General features: G+C 43.0%; 1 protein-coding gene across 1 annotated transcript; it reads right to left on the bottom strand.

Moving 5' to 3' along the window:
- Positions 1-4775: 4775 nt before the first annotated feature.
- Positions 4776-17014, bottom strand: LOC124544689 (glycine-rich cell wall structural protein-like). Its single transcript, XM_047123322.1, has 5 exons — positions 16928-17014; positions 11676-11845; positions 9300-9791; positions 7027-7535; positions 4776-5530 (listed from the first exon to the last, which is right to left on the bottom strand). The coding sequence occupies exons 1-5, from the start codon at positions 16934-16936 to the stop codon at positions 5421-5423; spliced, it is 1290 nt and encodes a 429-aa protein (XP_046979278.1). The 5' UTR covers positions 16937-17014; the 3' UTR covers positions 4776-5420.
- Positions 17015-23727: the final 6713 nt, after the last annotated feature.

Genomic DNA, 23727 nt, shown 5'->3' with positions numbered 1-23727 from the left:
CCATGTATGGAAGTGAAACATGGACGATAAATAGTTTGGACAAGAAGAGAATAGAAGCTTTCGAAATATGGTGCTACAGAAGAATGCTGAAGATTAGATGGGTAGATCACATAACTAATGAGGAAGTATTGAATAGGATTGGGGAGAAGAGAAGTTTGTGGCACAACTTGACCAGAAGAAGGGATCGGTTGGTAGGACATGTTCTGAGGCATCAAGGGATCACCAATTTAGTATTGGAGGGCAGCGTGGAGGGTAAAAATCGTAGAGGGAGACCAAGAGATGAATACACTAAGCAGATTCAGAAGGATGTAGGTTGCAATAGGTACTGGGAGATGAAAAAGCTTGCACAGGATAGAGTAGCATGGAGAGCTGCATCAAACCAGTCTCAGGACTGAAGACCACAACAACAACAACAAGGAGGTTCTGCCCAGGATCGGAGAGGTAAGTAATATGAGGAAAACACTAATAACGAGAAGGGAAAGGATGATAAGATAACTGTTAACACATGAAGGAATGACATCCAAGGTAGAGAGCCAAAACTGTAGAGGAAGATTGAGATTGCAATACATCCATCAAATAATGGAGAATGTAAGTTGCAAGTGATACTCTGAGATGAAAAGGTTAGCACAGGAGAGGAATTCGTGGCGGGCCGCATCAAACCAGTCAGAAGACTGATGACAAGAAAAAAAGGTAGTAGAATTCCCTAACTTCAACTACTTCGTGATCATCAATCCTGATCTTAAGTTCCTCGCTGTTCCCGTTTCTACTACCTCTCATTACTTTCGTCTTTCTAAGATTTACTTTCAATCCATACTTTTTTACTGATTAGACTGTTCATTCTATTCAGCAGATCATGTACTTCTTCTTCAGTTTCACTCAGGATAGTAATGTCGTCAGCGAATCGTACCGTTGATATACTCCACCTCGAATTTTAATTCAACTGTGGAACCTTTCTCTTATTTCCATAACTGCTTCTTCGATGTAAAAATTGAACATTATGGGCGAAAGACTACAATCCTGTCTTACACCCTTTTCAATCCGACTGCTCGGCTCTTGGTCTTCAACACTTATTATTCCCTCTTGGCACTTGTATATATTGTACGTTACATGTCTCTCCCTGTAGCTTACCCACATTTTTCTCTTAATTTTGAGTATCTTGCACCATTTCACACCGTCGAACGCTTTTTCTAGGTCGACAAAACCTATGAAAGTTTCCTGAATTTTCTTTAGTCTTTCTTCCATTATCAATCGCAACGTTGTAACTGTCTCTCTGGTGCCTGAAGTTAAAATAATAGTCATGTAACACATCCTCAATTTTCTATTCATCTGTATACTGTTCTTGTCAGGAAACTTGGATGCATTATCTGCTAAGCTGATTGTGCGATAATTCTCGCACTTGTCAGCTCTCGCAGTCTTCGTAATTGTGTGGATGGTATTTTTCACAAACGTAGATCGTATATCACCTTTCCTATGCCATTTTAAATTCTGGTTCTTAAACTAGATCCCCCATCTCTTCCAAAGCGACTCCGTTCTTCTGCCACATCAGACAAATCCTACCCCTCATAGAGGAATTCAATGAACTCCTTCCACCTATTCGCTAACTCCACTACATCTAACAGTGGGATTGCCGTTGCACTCTTAATATTACGACCGTTGCTTTTATTGTCACCGAAGGTTGTTTTGACTTTGCTGTATTCTGAGTCAGTTCTTCCGAGAATGATTCTTTTTTCCGATTGCTTCACATTTTTCACGCAGCCAGAAGACATAGCTTCTCTGCTCTTCCTATTCATCTCATTTCTCAGCGACTTGTATTTCTGTATTCCTGGATCTCCGTGAAAAGTTTTGTACCTCCTTCTTTCATCGATCGCCTGAAGAACATCTTCTGTTACTCATTGTTTCTTCACACTTAGATTCTTTGTACCTATGTTTTTCATTCGAACTCCTGTGATTGCCCTTTTCTGAGATGTCCACTCCTCTTCAACCGTACTGCCTACTGAGCTATTCCTCAATGCTGTATCTACAGCCTTAGAGAACTTCAAGCTTGTCTCGTCATTCCTTAGTACTTCCGTATCCTTCTTTGCGTATTGATTATTCCTGACTAATCTCTTAAACTTCAAGCTAGTCTTCATCGCTTCTATATTATGATCTGTGTCTATATCTGTTCCTGGGTACGCCTAACAACCAGTATCTGATTTGGGAATCTCTACCTGATCATGATGTAATGTAACTGAAATCTTCTCGTACCACCGGGCCTTTTCCAAGCACACCTCCTCCTCTTGTGATTCTTGAACAGAGTATTCGCTATCACTAGTTGAAATGTATTACAGAACTCAATTAATCTCTCACATTCCTTGACCCAAGCCCATATTCTTCTGTAACACTTCCTTCTACTCCTTGCCCTACAACAGCATTCCAGTCCTCCATGACTATTAGATCTCCTTTTACATATTGTATTAATCTTTCATTATCCTCACATACTTCCCCTATCTCTTCATCTTGAGCTTGCGAGGTAGGCATGTGTACCTACGCTATCGTTGTCGGTGTTGGTTTGCTGTCCATTCTAATCAGCGCAAACCTATAACTGAACTGTTCACAGTAACACACTCTCTTCCCTACCTTCCTATTAATGACGAGTACTACTTCCGTTAAACCTTTTTCTGCTGGTGTTACCTTTATCCTATACTCCTCTGACCACAAATCATTGTTCCTTCCTATTTCATTTCACTGACCCCTACTGTATCTAGATCGATCATTTGCATTTCTCTTTTAAGATTTTCTGTCTAACCTCGTTCAAGGTTCTGACATTTCACGCCCCGACTCGTGGAACGTTGATTATTAAATGTCCTGTGGCTACACGTTACGTGTCTTTAATGCAATGGTTTCCGCTGTCTCCTGCATTCTCATGCCGTTGATGATTGATGATTCTTCCGCCTTTACGATCAGTTTTCCACTCCAAGGAAAAGAGAGTGTCCTGAACCTCTGCCCGCTCCTCCGCCCTCTTTAATAACACCGGTGGGAGAATGAGGCTGACTTCTTATTCAGGAAATCTTCGGCCGCAATTGCTGATTGTTAATCAAATTTAAGCGGTGGTGGATTTGGAACCAAGAGCGAATAACATTTTAATTACTAATCAAAGACACTAGCCCAAGACCACTGGTAGTAGTTTAGTAAACCAAAAAGCCTTCAGTGAAGTGTAATCGATCAGGTACAGATTGGGTGCACAATCGCGGTCTTTGAATGAGGAAAGCAGTCGATTAATAAAAACTATAACACAGACTGATGTGATAAAAGATGCAGCTTCTGACAGATCAGAAGAGAGTGTGAGATCGAGGATCGAACCCTGAACTATTTCTTATGCAGGCTTTGAACTTACCAAATATACCATCCACGCAACCCTAGTTTGTACAGTAGAGGTAGGACTTACGCGTGAAGTTGTCTGTTCCTTGCTGACCCAACATTGTTAGAATGAATAGTACGTTGAAGAAATGGCAATGCCATTTGTAATTCGTGGGAACTTGTGTGTTACCAATTCAAATGTCGATAACAGAAGTATATAAAATTACTTTGGGCTTTTTAGATAAACAACGAATTTCTGTTGTTCATTCACGATAGAAGACAGACTCATACCTTTATTTAACAGTATGTGTTTCTCTTTAATAAAAGCTGAGCGTGTATAAACCGCTAACATGAATGAATTTACAAACGAAGGTGTCAGAGAAACATTTCAGATATTAATAAAGGAAACTATTGCAAATCCAGTTTACTATAGAATTTGTGTTGATTCACTGAATAGTCAAGAAGTAAAAAGCTAAATAAAGATTAATTGTAAACGAAAGTAGTAGAGCAGTATTTGAGATGTTAGTAACGAAAAACGTTGAAGTCCAGATTTACTGAAGTGTGTACGTTGATTCATTGTATAGTCAACAAGTAGGATCCTGAATAAAGATGAAGCAAAGAAAAATGTATACTTTCTAGGATGATCTGAGAAAAGAGGATTAAACTCGTCCTCGATTAAACTTATGAAATTAGTGGAGTTAGAAGGAAAGAAGAGAGATTAGAGTTTAGTTTTCCATCGACAACGATCTTGTTATAAACGAAACGAAATAGGTGCTCTGCGGAAGTGCATGTAGAGTAACATGGACGGAACAAGCTTTGCAATTTTGGTAATGGCAGCTATTTTCAGTCACAATCAAACGTTGCTTATCGTGTATAATATGTCATATTTATACATGAACTAGCCAGTTATTTGTGCTGACTTCATCACAAAATTACAGCAAAAGTTTTTCAAATTGTTCGGAAATGTGAGTACGATGTGGTATTGCATATTACCATCAAATTACAAACTGCAGGAATGAGATCGAGAATAACACTTTTGTCTACTGAATCAATTTTATTCGCTACGTAGCCGTCTAGACGTACAAAAACAGAAATACTTAACTGTGTCAGTAGTGTAAAATTGTCACAGACTTACAACCCATTGTTACGCTTCCATATTTTAAGATGTTATGTTAAATATTTCTATACTCACTGTCTAGTATGATGGGATAATCTCTTCGTCTTTTCCATATATGTCTATAGTAGAAGTATTCTTCTGTTATCGTCCTCTTTTTTGCGAATTGTCGTAGAAGTGTTCAACTGTCCCACTTGCGTTCAGTAGAGAAACTATCGATAACGAAGTTTTGGAGATGATGTTCAGTATACCTGCTTTCTAAGTCCTTCATGGAAGATAAAGATAAATGTGAAAGGGAATGTAAAAAATGTAAAAGCTTTTGATATTTACTTAAACAACATTTATTACAAAATAACTTTTTTTACATAGTTTTTTACTTTTGCATTAAAAATAAATAGTCTTTCAGAAGTAGAGAAGGCGGGCTACTTCCCGTCTTGTTTGTCGTTCACGATGCCATTGTCGTCATAAGTATTGCTGCGAAAACATTGTTTCATTATGACAGCGGAGGAAGCAAAGAAGGTAGTACTGAAAGATATTTACAAATAGGACTTTCGTCACGTAACGTTCTTATAGACAATCGTAGAAGTAGTCCATTGCATAAATCTGCTGCCATTGTCGAGTGGAATACCAGGAAAACCTCAGTGTTAAGTTTTCCAGCGTATTCCATAGTGAAGTGATATTTGTAAGCGAAGGAAATGCAGAAAAGGAGAAACAGCGAAGGTGTGAGTCGATCTGTCGAGTTGTCTTTATGTTCGGCTAAGGACAACAGTTAAGTCGTCTGGTATATTTGAATATTCGTCAGGGACGCGGCAACAGTAGAGATCCGCATTCCTTTCTCCAGCGTCACGTATGAAAGTGGTGAGGAGAGGTGAAGATAATGGTCAGCAAGGTGGGCAGTGGGCTGGGCCACTGGCCACTTCCAGCTGGTGAGCGCGCTGGCCGTCCAGTCCAGCTGGAGGCTTCCGCGCGCCTACTTTCCTGGAGTGGGGTACGAGTAGCCGCTGGACGGCGAGTAGCTGGGCAGCGCTCCAGGTCTGCCGCCAAACGCTCCAGCGCCGGCACCGGGGCGCCCAAAGGCTCCTGGAACAACACCACAGGGGCGTCAGTCGCACAGAGAAATAGCTAACGTACCACAGTACCGAGACCAATAAAGGTTGTTCATGTTAATTTCAATGTTCGTGGCGTACTGCGCTATGCGTGAAACGACACAACATACAGATGGTTCTATGTAAATAACTTTAATCCTTGAGACAGCTGATACCTCAAATAAGCTCTGTTATTTCAGTGACTCTGTTACGAACTCACTTCCCTCTATAAACATTTGTCAGAACTTTTTCTAAAATAAGTAGTACTACTGATCACTGTCTTCTCATAATTCCTCATGTCGGAAGCTCTAAAGATTTAATTATTCCGTAATAAATTCTGTTTAGTGTCACAAATCGAGCTAAGCCGAAACCATGCTTTCAGTGCTGAAAGGTGTTTGCAGTTATCTCGTAATGTTAGGCAGGCTGTTGTTACTGACGTGAAGTTTTAAACATTCCATTTCTGTATAGGAGGACTATTCGGTACATCACTTTACGTTGAAACACGAAAAGTCATTGGTATCATAGAAGGAAGTGATTGCTTGTTCCTCATCCCTTCCCCAGTTGTTTATACTACTGATTTAGAAGTATCACCGATATTATCTTCTGTATAAGTTCACTTTTCGGTACCCCAAGGAACTTCCCAGTGACGTATGCAAACAACGTCTTACCATTCATTTTTCTCCATACACTCTACTTCAAATGTCACTCTTCAGGTTATCAAATTCTAAAACTGACTGCAGCACGTATGAAAGACTGATGTGAGGCTGTCTCGTGTGGAATTCAAAATGAAACGTCAGTTGTTAATGGATCATTCTAAATAACCGAAGTAGCATGCTAGCATTAGGACGATACTGCACAATATTCTAGAATAATTGGCGATACAGTAATGATGTGAAGTCAGTCGAGTTCACGTATGTGCCACCGAAGTAACATTAACTTGTGCGGCGGTAACTTTCTTTTCCATTAAGTGTACAGATGGAAAGTGTTACGTTAAAATCTAAATCTAAGTTTAGCTTAGCTTCTGGGGCATTAAAGCAGAGATGGGATTTTCACATGTAAAAATACTTTGGACCAGAAACCAGTAGTACTGGTGATAGCGAGTGGATAAAATCAGCAGAGCTTTCCTCTTATTTGTTGCAGGCACTAAAGTGTATTAACATTTTGGTGAATCTAAACAGTCCTATTATCAGCTGCTGGTGAGTCTTCCAGGTCGCATGAGCGTGGCGCATGAAACGTCTGTTCCTATCGTTTCATTCAGAGCTGCGCTGGAGATCTCCAGTGGTCAGTTGCACAGAAACCAGGAGCATCTATGCGATGTTCATCACACCTCTGGACGAAACGTTAGGAAAGGAAAAATTTCATGTGCCATGTTAACATGACTTAGAAGAATCAAAAGCAGCTAAGACATCTGGTTGCGAAAGCGTTCACTGCGTGACTACTTAGACGCGATACTTAGACGCCAAATCAAGAACTGAACGTTTAAACACTTACCAGGTGCCCTGCCACCAAACGCACCACCAGCTCCAGGTGCACCACCGAAAGCTCCAGGAGCGCCACCGAAGGCACCACCAACTCCAGCTCCAGGGCGACCTCCAAAGGCACCACCGACACCAGCTCCAGGAGCGCCACCAAAGGAACCACCTGCTCCAGGAGCACCAGCGTATGCACCTGCTCCAGGAGCACCTGCGTATGCACCTGCTCCAGGAGTACCAGCGTATGCACCACCTGCAATTCCTCCACCACGGGCAGCAGCGGCCTCCTCAGCAGCGTTTTGCTCCAGGGAGCGCAGGATCTCCTCAGGGATTGGGGGTGGAGTGGGCAGATGGGCACCCTGTGGCTGGAAGCCGTTCTCGTCGGCGGTGTAGGTGACGGTGTACTGCGCGCCGTCGTCTCCAGTGTACGTATAGCGGCCCTGCACAGTCTCGGCCTCAGCGTCGGGAATGCCGGCATTCTTCAGGTAGCCCTGCTCGTCCTGGGCGATGCCGTTGGCGGTCTCGTAGCTGTAGTCACCAAAACAAGAAATTGGGTTTATGGTGTCAAAGATATTACGTAAATAATTACGTTAAGAATGGTATATCTAAATATCAAAGACTAAAACGAAATTACTCAATGACGTTTTATGAAACGATCAACTTCGGATTAAAACTGTTGTAGATGACATTGTGTTACAGCAGGTAGCATCATTCAGCTACTTCTGTTATCAAGGTGGATATCCTACTAATGAAGTTCTTAAAGCAAAGCTGGTCATATTATAAGACAATAGTGCCTTTTACCATAACATTGAAGAATCACAAGCAGCTAAGTCATTTGGTCATGAAAGCATTCACTCTATGGCTGCCGGTATTGTTATTAAGAGGCAGAATCAAGAACTGAACATTTAAACACCTATCAGGTGCCCTGGCTTTCCAGAAAGAAACACACCAAGGCGCAACAGCCGTTCATATCACAGTTAAAACTTGATTCCAAAAACATAGGCCGTATGGGGTAGCTGCACGGTCTTAGGCTCCTTACCAAGGTTCAAGCGGCTTCCCTCTGTCAGAGGTTCCAGTCCTCCCTCGAGAATGTGTGTGTGTGTTGTCTCTGGCGTAGCTTAGTTTAGGTTAGATTAAGTAGTACGTAAGCCTAGGAGCTGATGACCTCAGCAGTTTGGTCCCATAGAAAAGTAGCACAAATTTTCCAAAATTTCCAAAAACTTAAACAACAGTAACTGGAACACGGAAACCAAAGTTCTAAGAAGAGCAAGAGGATTCACTATAAATGAGTGTGTAAGAAGTGCTACAGAAGTAGTGGTGGACACCATCTGTGAAACTGGTAACAAGAACAAAAGCCTTTCAAAATTAGCTTCCTATAAACCACATCGGAGAAAAAGACTGAATTCCTGTTCTCTGAAGTGTAAAATTTGAGTTTTATTAAAGTAAAGAAGAGGTAGCAGAAGAAGTATTTTAGTGTAAGACTGACAAAGAAGAAGGCTGGTTCATTTGTATGTTGTGAATGTTCGAGCAAACCAACTGCATCATACCCACGAGGTGGGTTTCAGATATTAATATTGCTTATGTTAACTGACATATGTGGGTGTCAGAGATTCTGGAGGCATACTAATGCAATAACGTTTCATTTGTAACAAGTTAACGCTTCATATGCATCTAATAACATCGTCGCAGAAGTGACAAGCCAATATAGAAACCTCATGACTGTCTAGCAGTGCAGAACATTCCTTGCTCTTTGTCAAACATTAGCTTAACCTACTTTAAACCGTAGGATATATGCAGATGTCTCTTCGAATGACTACATAATATCAATAAACACCACTATGTATTTCAAGAGTAATTTTCTCAAAACACAGTGAAAATTTAATACGAATTCAATTTATAATCTGCTTACTTTCATGAAATGTCTAGTATTTTATTATATCTTGAAGATCAAGTGACAGTGCTTCACATGGGTCTTAGTGAATAGAATTTATGAGTAAATGTGTAGTACAAGAATAGTTATACCATCAATGAAAGTGAGCAGCTCTGTCAAAGAGGCTATTCATGGCCCAAGAAAGAAAATGGTAACAGAAGTGAAACTAGAAACTATGTGTTGGAAATAACCTAAGAAAATTCGTTATTCCATCGAAAACCGGAGTACTTGTAGTTAGAGACATTATTAAAATGTCAAACATTGAAGTTGCCAGATGATCACTGTGCTCAGCCAAGCAATTTATGGAATAACGTAATTAGACAAAAAGTGAAATCATTTGAGTAGTCTGTTATACAACTTACCTGAAGGCGTAGGAACCATCACCATTGTTGACATTTTCGTATCTGAGAATGGGAATGACAGGTCCCCTGGCAACACCAGCTCCAGCACCACCGAGACCAGCGCCTCCAAGACCACCTCGGCCTGCACCGAGACCAGCGCCTCCTAGCCCGCCGAGACCTCCGGCGCCTCGTCCTGCACCTCCGAGACCACCCAGACCAGCGCCTCCTGCTCCAAGACCGGCGCCTCCAAGACCACCTCGTCCTGCACCTCCGAGACCTCCCAGACCAGCGCCTCCTGCTCCAAGACCAGCGCCTCCAAGACCGCCTCGTCCAGCACCTCCAAAACCACCGAGACCGGCACCTCCGAGACCAGCTCCACCTAATCCAGCGCCCCCGAGACCGGCGCCTCCGAGTCCGCCTCGTCCGGCACCTCCGAGACCACCGAGGCCAGCACCTCCAGCACCAAGGCCAGCGCCTCCCAAACCGGCACCACCGAGCCCAGCTCCTCCCAGACTGTGACAAATGTATTGTTGTAATGAACCAGTACACAATTTATTACCATGATTAGGAATATGAAAGATAGCCTTAGTAATAATGAGTGATAGGTGTGCCCCATTCGAAATAGTATTCCTCGCTATCCCTTGAGCTGTGACTACGTTCACTGACTTAATTATTAAGATGGACACCAAATGAAAACTACAATAGAACTTGGATTTTTATGTTGGGCAGTACATTACGAGAGTGAGAGATAGAGCGTACTGAGAGACTGTTCATAGTAGTGGATAGCTATCGAATCTTGAACACTGATCTGTATTCTAAACAAATGTAATCAGCAGATAACACAGAGGCAGCAAAATTATTATGATAATTCTACTTAGTTTAGATATATCAAGAAACTAGTACTGTACTACATATGAAGTGTCCGGAATGATGGAAACATTTAGCACTTATCTAAACAGATTAATAGCCTCTCCTATGAAACAGATGTCTCGAAAAGTTCAGCAAAACAGTTCTAAGTGATAGAATCGTCACCAGTATCAGGGTACAGTACAAGACACATTCTGATCGTGGTAATATCACCGATTTCGCATGAGCAGGCTATGCTGTTTCTTTTCTGTTCCGCTTTTACACATATCTGCAGCTTGATTTATCGAGGGTGTTAAGAGATTATGCAAGAAGTCTTAAACTACAATAAGTGAAACAGGATTTTAAGGCTATTTCATATTTCACTAGAACTCCATGGAGTATAATAAACAGAGCAGGCCTTTCGACCAACTGTGAAAGAAGAGTACCAAAGAAAGGCCGAGATATTATGCTCGGTAGAATTTTACCCTGGAGTTTGTGTACTGTACAGCGAACTACAGGCATGATACGTTTATATTGAGCCCTGAGATAACGCTGTTACTACGTGAAAGTATTAGTAATCATGATACAATGTTAGGAGCTGTTGCAAAGAGACTAACCACAATTACCTTGTTTTGGCGTCATTCATTATTATAAGAGAAAATAAATCCACGTCTTACTGTATAACTTTTGATTGTGCATTATCAGTGTTCTTTATATCCCAAAATCTAGGTCTAGTAAAGGTATAATCTTAGGGAAACTGTATTTTGTTTAGTTATCAGTGACTTTTCTTTGTCTAATTTTGACATTACCCATTTGTAAATGCATATCTACAAATATAGATGCCGTGTTGTTGAGAACATTACTATTGTTCCACATATGAAGGGCTCTTAGAACAACTGAGGTGAAGCCGTGTGTACCGGCATCAGTATTTATCACTCTCATTTTACATGGCACGGCTTCACTCAGCCAGCTTTTCCTTTAGTCACCTTAACTTGGGTGGGAACTCGCCGATTGCGAATCAATAGGCTCGTGGCCCTACCACTCCGTAATGAAAACTCGGCGGCTGGTTACTTTACACTTTACAGCGTAGCTCAAGGAGTCGTATCGTGTCTGGGCAGTCTGCGACTCTCCAAGGTATGGCTGGTTAACGCTAAGTGGCCACACCCGCCGAGAATGCGGCTGTGTCATTAGGGGAGTTCACGTGGTTAATCTTCAGGAACTTCCGGCTACGTATAGGAAGTTTATTTGCCCTCTCTCCCTTGCGCACGATACCCAGATGAAGACCTAGGGGATCGGACCCACATCAGTAGCACACTAGTTGTCCTCATTTCGTTGCTGTCTAGAGTGTAGGATGGCTGATTGTTCAGTGCCACAATCCTAAGAAGTATCGGTGTAATTTTAACGGCCACATACAGTGTCGCTACTTTTCACTCCCACTTGAGCATTTCTTAAAAGATAGCTGCTTTCTCAAAGCGAGATAAGTGTCCAAATAAGTGTCAGTGAACGTATTTGAAGGCTGTAGTATTGGGAGCATCATGTCTAGGTACTCACCCGCCGGCTCCGGGCCTTCTAGCTCCGAAAACTCCTCCTGCTCCAGGTCCACCGAAGGGCGCTGCAATGGCTCCAGGGGCTCCACCAGCCAGCGGTGCACCAGCAGGGGGCAGGTACGAGTTGTCCAGGCGACCGGCCGCAGCCACGCCCACCAGGGCTGCCAACAGCAACTGCCAAACACGACCATCTTAATACCAATTCACTAGTGACTATCGGAAAGAGTACACTGTTTTCCCAAGGTGAGCAGCAGAAGTTCTGGATGAACAACCTGATACACGGTACAGTGAGTGAAAAATTCGGTGTAGTGTTAAGCATGGTTAAACTTACGAGAAAGCCGTCTGACAATAGGACGTTCTACGTCAGTTGGACACAGTATAAGGAATCCAGTGAAGTGAGAGCATTGTGTTCAACGTGGAAAGAAACTCCGAGGCGGTAGGAGAAGTATGATAAGCAGTCGAACCGAAGACATGTAAGTGGAAAATCGTTTGGGATCAAAAGACTGGACGAAATGGACCTGTATATCTGCAATCTGCATATTTTCAATGGGGTCTTAAGAAGATGGAATTTCGTCGCCACAGAAGGATACAATAACAAGGCGTCCGTCCCGACTGTTAGAAAATAAGGACAAGAGGAACAGAAAGACAGTAAAAGGGTTAAAGTGACCTCACAATACTGTCTCAACCGTCTAATCACATTGGTAACAATACAAATCCACTTTCGAAAAACTTTTTGACGTGCTGTGAATCAATTTTGAACTGTCTGTCTAGTAAAATATCAAAAACGAGATGGTGACTTGCATGTAGATTGAAGGTAAGCACCAGCAGAAAGTGTGAAATTATTGTATATATGATGGGCACCTACGAATGAGCGTAAAGTCTCGCTGTTCATAACGCCCTCATCTCGTGGTCGTGCGGTAGCGTTCTCGCTTCCCACGCCCGGGTTCCCGGGTTCGATTCCCGGCGGGGTCAGGGATTTTCTCTGCCTCGTGATGGCTGGGTGTTGTGTGCTGTCCTTAGGTTAGTTAGGTTTAAGTAGTTCTAAGTTCTAGGGGACTGATGACCATAGATGTTAAGTCCCATAGTGCTCAGAGCCATTTGAACTCGCTGTTCATAAAACACGTGAAGTTCCAAAATGCATTTCAGTTGAGAAGCATACCATACATTTCGATGCATTAAAGTTATAAACAAAGAATCAGGTAATGGCAGTATACAAGTCATGTTAATTAATAAGTATTATGGTGAATTACCGGGCGTACGGTTTTCCTCATTCTTCTTGTACAGCTGTTACTAATTTAAAATAGCTTAGAACTATAGACGTGTGAATTCGTTGGGTTTAAGACTTCATTTGCAGAACGTGGTAGTTCTTGTGATCTGCGAGAAACTCTACCAAATGTTCCGTCTTTGAAACAAAAATTGCCTACTTTGCTAGGAAAACGATAGGAAGAAGAAAAAGGCCAGTAGAGAAGCATCCAAACAAGCTGGCAACAAGTAGTCGTTATTACGAAGCTTAGAGCTGCTGTAATACTCTTAAAACTAACAGAAATCAGAAAATTATGTTTCTACTTTAAGCCGTTAAATTTTAAAGTATTATCACACTCTGACACTTCTAATAAAGTTCTCGTGAATGGTTGCCTATGTTTGAAATGTATCTTGTCTACAATTCTGCAAAATTGCTCTTTCTCTGTTGTATGTATCTAATTGTCATGGAATTTCAGCCGTATTTACCAACTTCATCTGCTACACATAATTAAACAGTAAGGATAATGTATCATTACAATTGTATACATTGTCCAGTTAGAATATTTTCAAAAATCAAACATAGTTTTTAAATCTGTACATTCTACCTTCATAGACCACGAAACACGTATTCCTCTGTTCAGTGTTTTAAATGTGGCCATTTGCTGCCGGTGAAATCTATCTTATACACTATAGAACTACCTCTTGTTGCAGGCCGAGTTGCATAGAAATGCGTCTTACAGATATGTCTTGGAGAACTTTCAACAACGAGCGAGAACTGTGTCAGTCGATTATTTTACTGGGTCAAAAGAGCGAGAAGCGACAGCACAATACTCAATTTGCAAGGAGCGCCACTAACGGCGATCCATCACGTGGGCGTTAAAGCGCCTCACACTGCACGAAGTCACGCCCGCTCTCTACGCCTACGTAGCAGAGACTACCCACGCCCACAATGTAAACCGAAATTCTGAGAGACGTTCACTTCTTCTATAAAGAACAAACGCCTCCCGGTTCCGGAACTCCGCATTCCCGTAACGTCCTCCACTTAGTCGACCACCCATAGATGAGCCGCCAGCTGGAGGCTCGCGCATCTCGAGTGGAAGACACGTCCGAGAGAGGCGAACTGGCCACGACCCCTGGAGCAAAGCCGACCTGGCCGTGTCTCACTTTCTAACGCCCGCGCCGCGCCGCGCCGCGGTATTACGGCAGCAAAAAGAGACCGCAGACTACCCTCCGCGATTACGCGAGGAGCGGACGAGTCTGTCGACCGCACGGCGGTCAGACTGTCTGGTCCCGTGCAACACAGCTGACTAGGTCGACCCAGGAACGACGTAATTCTGCGGGCGGCCTAATGTGCTCACTAGCCTACGTCGAGACTGGTAGCACAATGGCTAAGGCACTGACCGCGAACATCCGCAGTGTGGAGTTCAGATGCCCACCTGGATATCGTGGAATAGGTTTCACGAGTTTAGCGGTTATATTTCACCATCTTATTCAGCTGAGCAGGTATTCTACTTCAATTAAAGCTTTTCGGCAGGGAAATTGTTATCGGTAATAAAAGGTATTCACAGACGTTTCGGCCGTATCTTCGGAAGACGTCTTCGGGGATAAACTGGGAACCCCCGTACATGGCGACGAAACATTAGTGAATACTTTTATACATCGACAACGGCCTCTCAGCCCCGAAATGAAAACTAGTCGTATATTGTATGTGCAACTAGTGCTCCATGTTCTAATAATTTCATCTGGACGATGCATTAAACCTTTAACATCACATGAGAGGTGCCTTTCTTCCCAGCTCAGTTGGCAGCATGAATGGTGCTATTTTGAGTACCCGAGTTCCGTTCCAGAACAGCCAGGAATTTTTCCTTTCGGGAAGGCTGAAACGGGGTGGACTTAGCTACTAAGGTCCACTGAGGAGCCACTTGATTCACAAGCGGTGGATCCGACGCCAAGAAAGCCGACACCGGCCGAGAGAGCGCTGTGTTGATCCCATGCCTCTCCGTACTGTATCTAAATGATGCCATTGGCTGAGGATGACACGCCGGTTTGTCGCTCAACATTGGCCCATCGGGGCCAGAACGCGAATCTTTGCATGCCTTGCTTTGGTGTGAGACGAATGAAAAGCGCATTTGCTCATTCTGGACCGTCTGAACAGATGTCTGATTTTGTTTATCTCGTTTTACGTGTTTAAAATATTTATAACAGACAAAATTTGTCCTTTCAGAATATCTCCTCCCTTTTTACAGTACAATACACCTTTAAGTAGTTGTTGATAATATCACCAAGAAGCGACTTATATATCGATGTCATATGTTTGTAAGAACAGTTCCCTTAAGTACAAATTTGAACGTTCGGCGTTGCAGGATGAGCAAAACACCTAAAATCGGTTTATTTGCTCTGTTCGAGTGTGGAACGTGATGTGTATGACTGGATATTCTGGAAGGAAGCTGTAAGGACAATGAGAACAATAAAGACGAATAACACGTTCCAGTTAGGGAAGGACTGGTAGGAAAGAAGAGCGATTTTTTCAAAACTATCGCGAGATGTGTCTAAAGCGAGTTTAGGGAAAACATTGAAATTCTAAAAATGCCGCCGATACCCACTGTGTTACCTCACTGGTTTGTTATATCCTGGTCATTTAAATTGAAACGAGCACAGAAGACGCAAGACCGAGATTCGTTAGAACCATCACACAGAAACGTAGATCACCCGAGGAAAGTAACTATCAAAATCATAGTTCCACCGACCTTTGTGTATTGCTCCGTCTAGGACTTTTACTACTTAGGATTAATAACCTAGATACAGTCACCCATATAAGAACAGCGTGTTTCCTCATGAGTCCTTCTCGTAAGTGCAGGAGCGTCATGTCGATGATTATAGCCAAGTGGGAGACGCTACAAGAGATGTGATGTGCAATGCGAGAGGCTTCCTGTTGCAAATTCTCAGGCATACGTTCGGAGAAGAGGTAAATAGCATACCACATTCTGCTGTGTATCTCTCTCCACGCACAATACGCGATTGGAACAGTAGAGTTGGGACACTAGTGGTAGTATTCCTAGTACCATTAGGTGCCATAACGTGCCTTAGACTAAGTAGATACAGACCTTCTATAGACATGGAGCTCTAGCTGATCACAGGCAAAGTACCAGCTTATACTCCAAATGTACTGCAGCATAGAATTACGGTACTTGTTCACTCTTTCGTTCGCATTGCGATTCGGACTCCGTGTAATTGACGCCGACTGAATCTCGAGAGATCTGAGTAAAACTTTCTGTAGATTCATCAAAAATGTTAAGCAATAGTCGTAAAGTGGGATAGTTGCTGTAAAGTCTAAGTAACTCACATTTTTTGATGACCTCATCATGTTTCATAGCCGGCCGTTGTGGCCGAGCGGTTCTAGGCGCTTCAGTCTGGAACTGCGTGAATGCTACGGTCGCAGGTTCGAATCCTGCCTCGGGCATGGATGTGTGTGATGTCCTTAGGTTAGTTAGGTTTAACTAGTTCTACGTTCTAGGGGACTAATGACCTCAGCAGTTGAGTCCCATAGTGCTCAGAGCCATTTGAACCATTTGCTGAGTCCCGTGGTGCTCAGAGCCATTTGAACCATTTGAACTATGTTTCATGAGACACTTGACTAAAGCTTTTACACTGTCCGAAAGAGTCTTCAGGTATGGTACTGCTGGAATAGTTACCAGCTTGCAATAGCATGTACCGTTGGAAGAACATTCCGGGCTCGACTGGTTACGATCACCACCGAAGCTTGTAGAAAGTGGCCAAGTTACTCTAGAGCACTCTACAGAAGCCACATAATCGAATTACACAAACAGCAATACTAACGTGTAGGCCGTCGAAGTCGAATACTGGAAACTAGACGATTGCCTTTATTTTAACGCAGGTAAATATCTGTACTGTATGAGCTGAAATTTGAACAACCCAGTACCGTCCAGCTAAACCTCAGTAGCGACTAGTGAGCGATTACTAGACATCTCGACGATGTTTGAGCAGTGTACTCACCAGCTTCATGATGTCGGTGATAAGTGCCGCTGGCTGGATGATCGCTGTGTGAATGATGATGGCAGTGCCGAGAGTGGATTGGCGTGATCTGTTGCTGGCGAGTGGTGCTGCTGCTCTATTTATACGGAGCGGCGCAACGCACCCTCTGCCGCGCCTCCACGCCCCTCCAACGCTTCCGTGCATCCTTGCGGCAATGGGTCTCCGCGGGTATGGGGGCCGCTTGCGAAATGCGATCATCACCGGCCGTACAAGCGGTCCGCACGTTACCGCCGGAGCAGGCGGCAGTGGTGGTGGAGGAGGAGGGGCTGGCGGATCGCCGTCAACATCCAGATTACGGGCAGGCGGCCGTGGGCGAGTCTTCCACGGCGGAGGCCGCACAGTGGCGAAGGAAACTCCCGGTTACCTGCTGTACGGCGACTATGTTGCTTCACGGCGCTCGGAGTGCACCGTCTGAGCAGCTACATTTCGGTGGAGAACAGCCTTTTCACAGTTTCGCTTTTTAGAGGAACGTACACAACGATGAAGATACGTGAATCGATAAAGCTATGGAGACATCCTGTCAGTCTTGGATAGCAGAGTTAGCAGCAGCTATCTGGGTTCGAGTTTCGGTCTGGCACATACATGTAAATCGTCCAGAATGTTCACTGCCGTGTATACGTTGGTGTCGTGAAGTTTTCATTAGCAAGGCGAAAAGGTTCTTTTTTTCCTCTTCTCCTTCTTCTTCTGTACGTTCGGTATTAGACCAGCTGCGGCCAGTTACGGTTCTCATATTCTCTCGATCTCTTAATGTCTATTTACACTTTTGCTTTGAAGTTTTCCGTCTCACATGGTTGTCTCTCTCGATATATTCATTGTAAATGTCCATTTCATTTATTTAAGTTTCATCCAATATTTGTTTCACACTCCGAAGTTTCAACTCCTTTCGAATATCTTTATTTCGTATTTTAGTTATTCTGTCACATCCCCTCACCACTCTCAGAAATCTCATTTCCGATCCTGCTGCTTTTTTTCCCTTGTATTTTATTCAATATTCACGATTCACTTCTATATAATAGGGTTGGCAATGTGTCTTTTATATTAGTTCCTTCGTGTTCCTTTCAGTTTTTTATGTTCTCATGCTCTACTGATTGTGTAACAAGTGCTTCCAAATCTATTCCATTTAATCTGCATATTTTCTTCGCGTTCACACGATCTCTTACACACAAGTTAGTTAAAATGTAAGCGGCGATCAAAAACCTTACGTTTGAAGCGCTTCTGCAGATCTACTAAGGACACTGAATACACTACGCTGCCGGCCGCGGTGGCCGTGCGGTTCTAGGCGCTCCAGTCCGGAGCCGCGCTGTTGCTACGGTCGCAGGTTCGAATTCTGCCTCGGGCATGAGTGTATGTGATGTCCTTAGGTTAGTTAGGTTTAAGTAGTTCTAAGTTCTAGGGGACTGATGACCACAGCAGTTGAGTCCCACAGTGCTCAGAGCCATTTTACACTACGCTTGTCTGTCCTCTTTTAGAATACTGCTGCGCGGTGTGGCATCCTTACCAGACAGGATTGACGGAGTACATCGAGAAAGTTCAAAGAAGGGCAGCGCTTTTGTATGTATGTGTGTGTGTGTGTGTGTGTGTGTGTGTGTGTGTGTGTGTGTGTGTGTGAATTCCTAAGGGACCTTACTGCTGAGGTGATCGTTCCCTATACTTACACACTACTTAAACTAACTTATGCTAAGAACAAGACACACACCCATGCCCGAGGGAGGACGCGAACCTCCAGCGGGAGCGGCCGCGCAATCCGTGACATGGAGCCTCAAGCCACGCGGCCACTGCTGGAGGCACTTTTTCGTTATTGCGAAACAGGGGAGAGAGTGTCACTGAAATGATACAGGATTTGGTGTGGACACTATTCGTTGCTGCGAAATTTCAGCCACCAACTTTCTCCTCGGAATGCGAAAATATTTTGTTGACGCAAACCTACATAAGATGAAACGTTTATCATAATAAAATAAGGGAGATCGGAGCTCACACTGAAAGATATAGGCAAATTTTTTAGTGCGGTTTACGAGATTTGAATAATAGAGAATTATTGTGAAGGTGGTTCGATGAACCTCTACCCCTTAAATGTGGTTTGCAGAGTATCCATGTAGATGCAGCGTATATGTAACGTAGCGTGACTCCTATATGGGCATATAAGCAATGACGTTTTAGCAGGTGGTTAGTGTGGCATTTGTGTCTTTCCAACGTGTGTGCGCTAAATGCGGAAACCAAACCTATGGCGACATTTTTACCAAACGCGTCCAAATAGAACCAAAGTGCTGTTACTCTTTTCTTAGCTGCCGAAGTGGAAACACCGGTAGATGATCGTCAGAGAATGAAAAATGCGTAGGGAGCAGCATGTCTGGGAAAACCACCGTAGTGAAATTGTACGCCAAGTTCCAAAGGGGTGCTGCTGCTGCAGCTTCGCCAGCCGGTGTGGCCGAGCGGTTCTAGGCGCTTCAGTCTGGAACCGCGGGACCGCTACGGTCGCAGTTCGAATCCTGCCTCGGGCGTGGATGTGTGTGATGTCCTTAGGTTAGTTAGGTTTAAGTAGTTCTAAGTTCTAGGGGATTGATGACCTCAGATGTTAAGTCCCATAGTGCTCAGAGACATTTGAAGCACTTTTTTGCTGCAGCTTCCTGATAACGCACGGCCCCATAACGCAAATATCGTAACGCAGAGGTTACGGTAACTCAAGCGGCAGACACTCGGACACCCGCCCTATAGACCCGATCTCTCCCCATGCGATTATTGAAGGTTCGACGCTTCCTGTCGGAGACGAAGTGCAGAGGGCACTTTCGGACTTCTTCAAGTAGCAGGACACGGTGTTTTACCAAACGGGTATCTTCAATGTAGTGCGTCGGTGGGTTGATTGCATCAATGTTCACTTTGATTTTGCCTAATAGTCATACCGATTCTGTATTTCTAATGGAAACTTTTTGATCACGTCTAGTATTTTATCTAGTCAATTGGTTTTTCATTAACTGCTATCCTAGTTCTCACTGAATAGTTTTCCACAAAATACCACTGACTTAGATTCACAAGAAGATATTCGCATATTATACCCTGCGCATATTTTATTCAGTTTGCGAATTCCGTTTTGTAAATTATTTCCTGCTGAAAATGTCACGTGATAAATTGTGTGCTTTTAGGATACTCCCGCAGTCGTTGTGCAGCTTGAAAGCCTCGCACCATAGTACTTTTGTATTCCGCTAAAGAAGCCAAAAACAAAATGGTGCTGCCCACTGATAAAGAGCAATATCGTGCAAGTAATGCGTTCTTTGCCTAATCTAAAATGATGCATATGCTCCAGACCAACAGAGATGACTTTCTTACCCGTCTCGATTGACCTCACATGACTGCAAAATTTCCTCTGAGTTTCCTGACCAATAATCACACTTTATGAACAGGCTTTCCAATTCTGTTTTCGCTTCTCCAGCGACGTCCACTATTATGGTGCCAGGAATTATGGGTAGCCCTCTTCGAACGCACCAAAAAGCGGCGACTTTCGTGATTTTTTTTTCAAGTAAAATAAAATGCTAAAACTGATGATATCGTTTAGTTACTTACTGTTTTGTCTTTAATAAATTATTCTTGTGTCCTGTTCGGACGCTTTCTGTAGGCGCTGCACCAAATGGAAGAACCCCTTGCAGCCATAACATTGGTCATCGGCGTGAATCCCCGATCCCTCTTTTTCAACTTGTAGAAATAATAAATTTAAAAAAAGTCATTTTCAGCATATTTTGTATCAGCATGTGTAAGATAACTGAAAAACACTAACATTTTACAAAATGCTGACGTGTGAAACAAATCTCAGTTTCTTCCCCCACAAAATCGAGACTAAAGCGTGTGCTGAAAACAGACTTTTGAAGATGTCGCCTGCGGCTACATACGCTGACAGAGAATTTAAGTTAGAATTCCAGCGTAAGATTTCTATCTCAGATTCGTGCATGTTAATAATTTGAAACTTTCTGGTGGATTAAAACTGGCTGCGGGACCGAGACTCGAACTCGGGACCTTTGCTTTTCGCGAGAAAGTGATCTACCATCTACTACCCAAGCACGACCCACGACCCGTCCTCGCAGCTTTAATTCCGCCAGTACTTCGTTTCCCACCTTCCAAACATTACAGAAGCTCTCCTGCAGGCCTTACAGAACTAGGAAACGAGGTATTGGCGAAATTAAAGCTGTGATGACGCGTCGTGAGTCGTGCTTGTGCAGTTCAGCGTGTTCGGTCAGAGGGTTTAGCTAATAGCTGTAATAAAAAAAAAAACCTGAGTGAATGTATCAACGACAACCAGATCGGGTGTCAGCGGACAAATTCAAAGAGAAAAAAAATGGCAGAGCACAAGCCCGCGAGAGGCAAAGGCCCGAGTTCGAGTCTCGGTCCGGCACACAGTTTTGATCTGCCAGGAAGTTTCATATCAGAGCACACTTCGCTGCAGGGTGAAAATCTCATTATGTTAATAATTTGCATGATGACTTTTAGGCCACTTTTTACATTACATGTCGGCTAATTCGTTCCCGCTGTTAATGGTTTTCGGAGATATTTTTCCACAACTCGCCTTGTATCTCGAAATGGAGTTTCTGGGTTGAAGACTACTATAAAGCAGACATCTCAGAGAAGCTCCCAAAAAGATCTAGTTCTTAAATTTATCAGGGGACTACCAACGTAAATATGCTCCAGAACTGCAGACATGTACCTGAAAACAAACAAATGGTTTATTACGTAACTTTATCATTTAAAGGATATCATTGATACTTTATAATTAGCCGTGAAACTCTGCTGAAAATATGTGATCTCCATAACATCATCGCAGCTTTCCACTACATCTTTTACTTCAGTTATATTATTTTTCCAGTATATCGAGATAGCATCTGCGCTTCATTTGTAGGTGTGGAGTGGTTCGACAGGACATCTTAAACTATAAGAGGGATTTCATAACTAAAAATGCACGGACCATGCTGTAAATTTTGTTCAAGTCTCTTTCCTACGTACAGTTTTAACTGTTGATGTAAATTTTTTGTTGTATAGTACAGTTCACGAACCGATGTATTTTGCGCTTCTATCTCTCGGTTCCATCAAGTGAGGGTTTTTTGTTCATTATATCAGCGCCTTAGGCTGAATTTTCTGTCCGAAGTTGCTCTAAGGATGTTACCTCTTGATTGTAGCATGAGGTGACGCTCAGTAATGAATGAATGAGGCCCTGAAACCTAACAGTATTTGCGGTACTAACTATTTTTGTATTTCTTAATTTTCCATTTGGAGTCCTGTTGGCTATCGATTGCAGTTACATGGCAGCAGGGCAAATAATTTGCAGCTGTTGAAAGATTTTGAAACGTATGTCACTCATCGTCAACATGGTCTGTACAGAAGCAGTATTACAACTATCTGCGTTCGTAGTATTTCGTTGCGAGCCATGGAGCACTGCAGTCGGCAATAAATGTTAAGCTGGTGATTAGATTAATATCGGAAAATAGCAGGAGAGAATCGAACCGCAAGGTAAAGTCACGCTTCTGTGGCGGTAGTAGACATGCGATCTAGAATTTCTGCGTGGAAAGTTCACGTAGCGCCTCGTTGGTGCCTAGCGTATTGCGATTTTTGTGATGTTTTGTTGTGCACTTGATGATGAACTGATGAAATACCTTTCGTGACCCTAAATACCACTATTTTAATGTTGGAACCTACACTGTCACTTTAATTATGAAGCAGACACTGGTTTCAGGATAGAGGAGATACTATCAAATCACTCAAGAACGTCGTAAAGAGGTGGTAGCAAGAATTTTCATGGCCACAACAATCGTTCATTACACATTAAGAATTTTCTTCCAGAACAACATAATGAAGATATTCGAGAAAGCCATTTCAAACATTCATTATGAAAAAAAAAAGCTTCTGAAAGGGCGTTAACAACTTCATTTCTTATTTCTCATCATTGTCTTAGTTCACACTTACTGCTCGCTTGGTACAATAGAAGCTCACTAATGCTCTCCATACACCAGCAAAACTTGAAGCACGTAGTCATTAGAGTTTATTGTAAAACATTGGTTTCCTGGACTGCTGTGTAGTTCCTGCGGTCCAGCTTATTAACACAACAAATGAATAGAATCACATTACTCCTAGCGTTATTATTTAACAGGCAAGATGTGCCCAGTAAACATCACAAGGAAATCGCTTGTTACAAAGCCAGCCACAGATAGCTTCGACAGTTCAGCTTAAATCGTGAGCTGTTTCATCAGTAATAGCGCTCTTTAAAGTGCTTTACTCGATTAAGTGGGACCCTTATTCCAGTGCCTCTAAAGCTCCTTTGCTTTTAGCGAAGCCAAATGTGTAGGGCCTCTTCTTCATGAGTAACTGGGGTTAGACATTTTTTTCCTGTTCCAGAATCAAACAATTTAAAGCTGATCATAGCATCTTCTTCTTGGGCGTTCTGTCCTTCTTCTACCCTTGGGTTTTCAGTCATTACTTTCCTTGGAATCCGGCTTTTATCCATACTTAGTAAACGATCATGCCATTACTTTCCATACTGACATCTGGTGTAAATAGTGCGAGCAAAATCTTTAGTTTCGTTCACTGTGCTGAAAGCTTGCTTTACGCAGTTCTTCTATCAAATTTCGCTCAATAACCTATTTAGCTGCGCTTTGTGTTTATTAAATATACTCGAAAAATTATACTGCTAGCCAAATTTGCGTAGAAAAAATTACAGAGTGTGGAGGGGGATGGTGGGGGGAGGGGCACAACTCTGGTAGTTGTGCTCGAGTAGCAGGCAGCATCAA

The sequence above is a fragment of the Schistocerca americana genome, chromosome 8, assembly GCF_021461395.2.
Source record: "Schistocerca americana isolate TAMUIC-IGC-003095 chromosome 8, iqSchAmer2.1, whole genome shotgun sequence".
NCBI classification, from domain to species: domain Eukaryota; kingdom Metazoa; phylum Arthropoda; class Insecta; order Orthoptera; family Acrididae; genus Schistocerca; species Schistocerca americana.
The sequence above is the reverse complement of the archived record's forward strand: the minus strand, read 5'-3'. Positions and strand labels throughout refer to the sequence as shown.

Coding starts and splice junctions, on each gene's coding strand:
- LOC124544689 (XM_047123322.1), bottom strand. Junction 7,536..9,299: donor GATGGTTCCTACGCCTTCAG/GTAAGTTGTATA, acceptor TGGTGACTACAG/CTACGAGACCGCCAACGGCA. Junction 5,531..7,026: donor GTTTGGTGGCAGGGCACCTG/GTAAGTGTTTAA, acceptor GTGTTGTTCCAG/GAGCCTTTGGGCGCCCCGGT.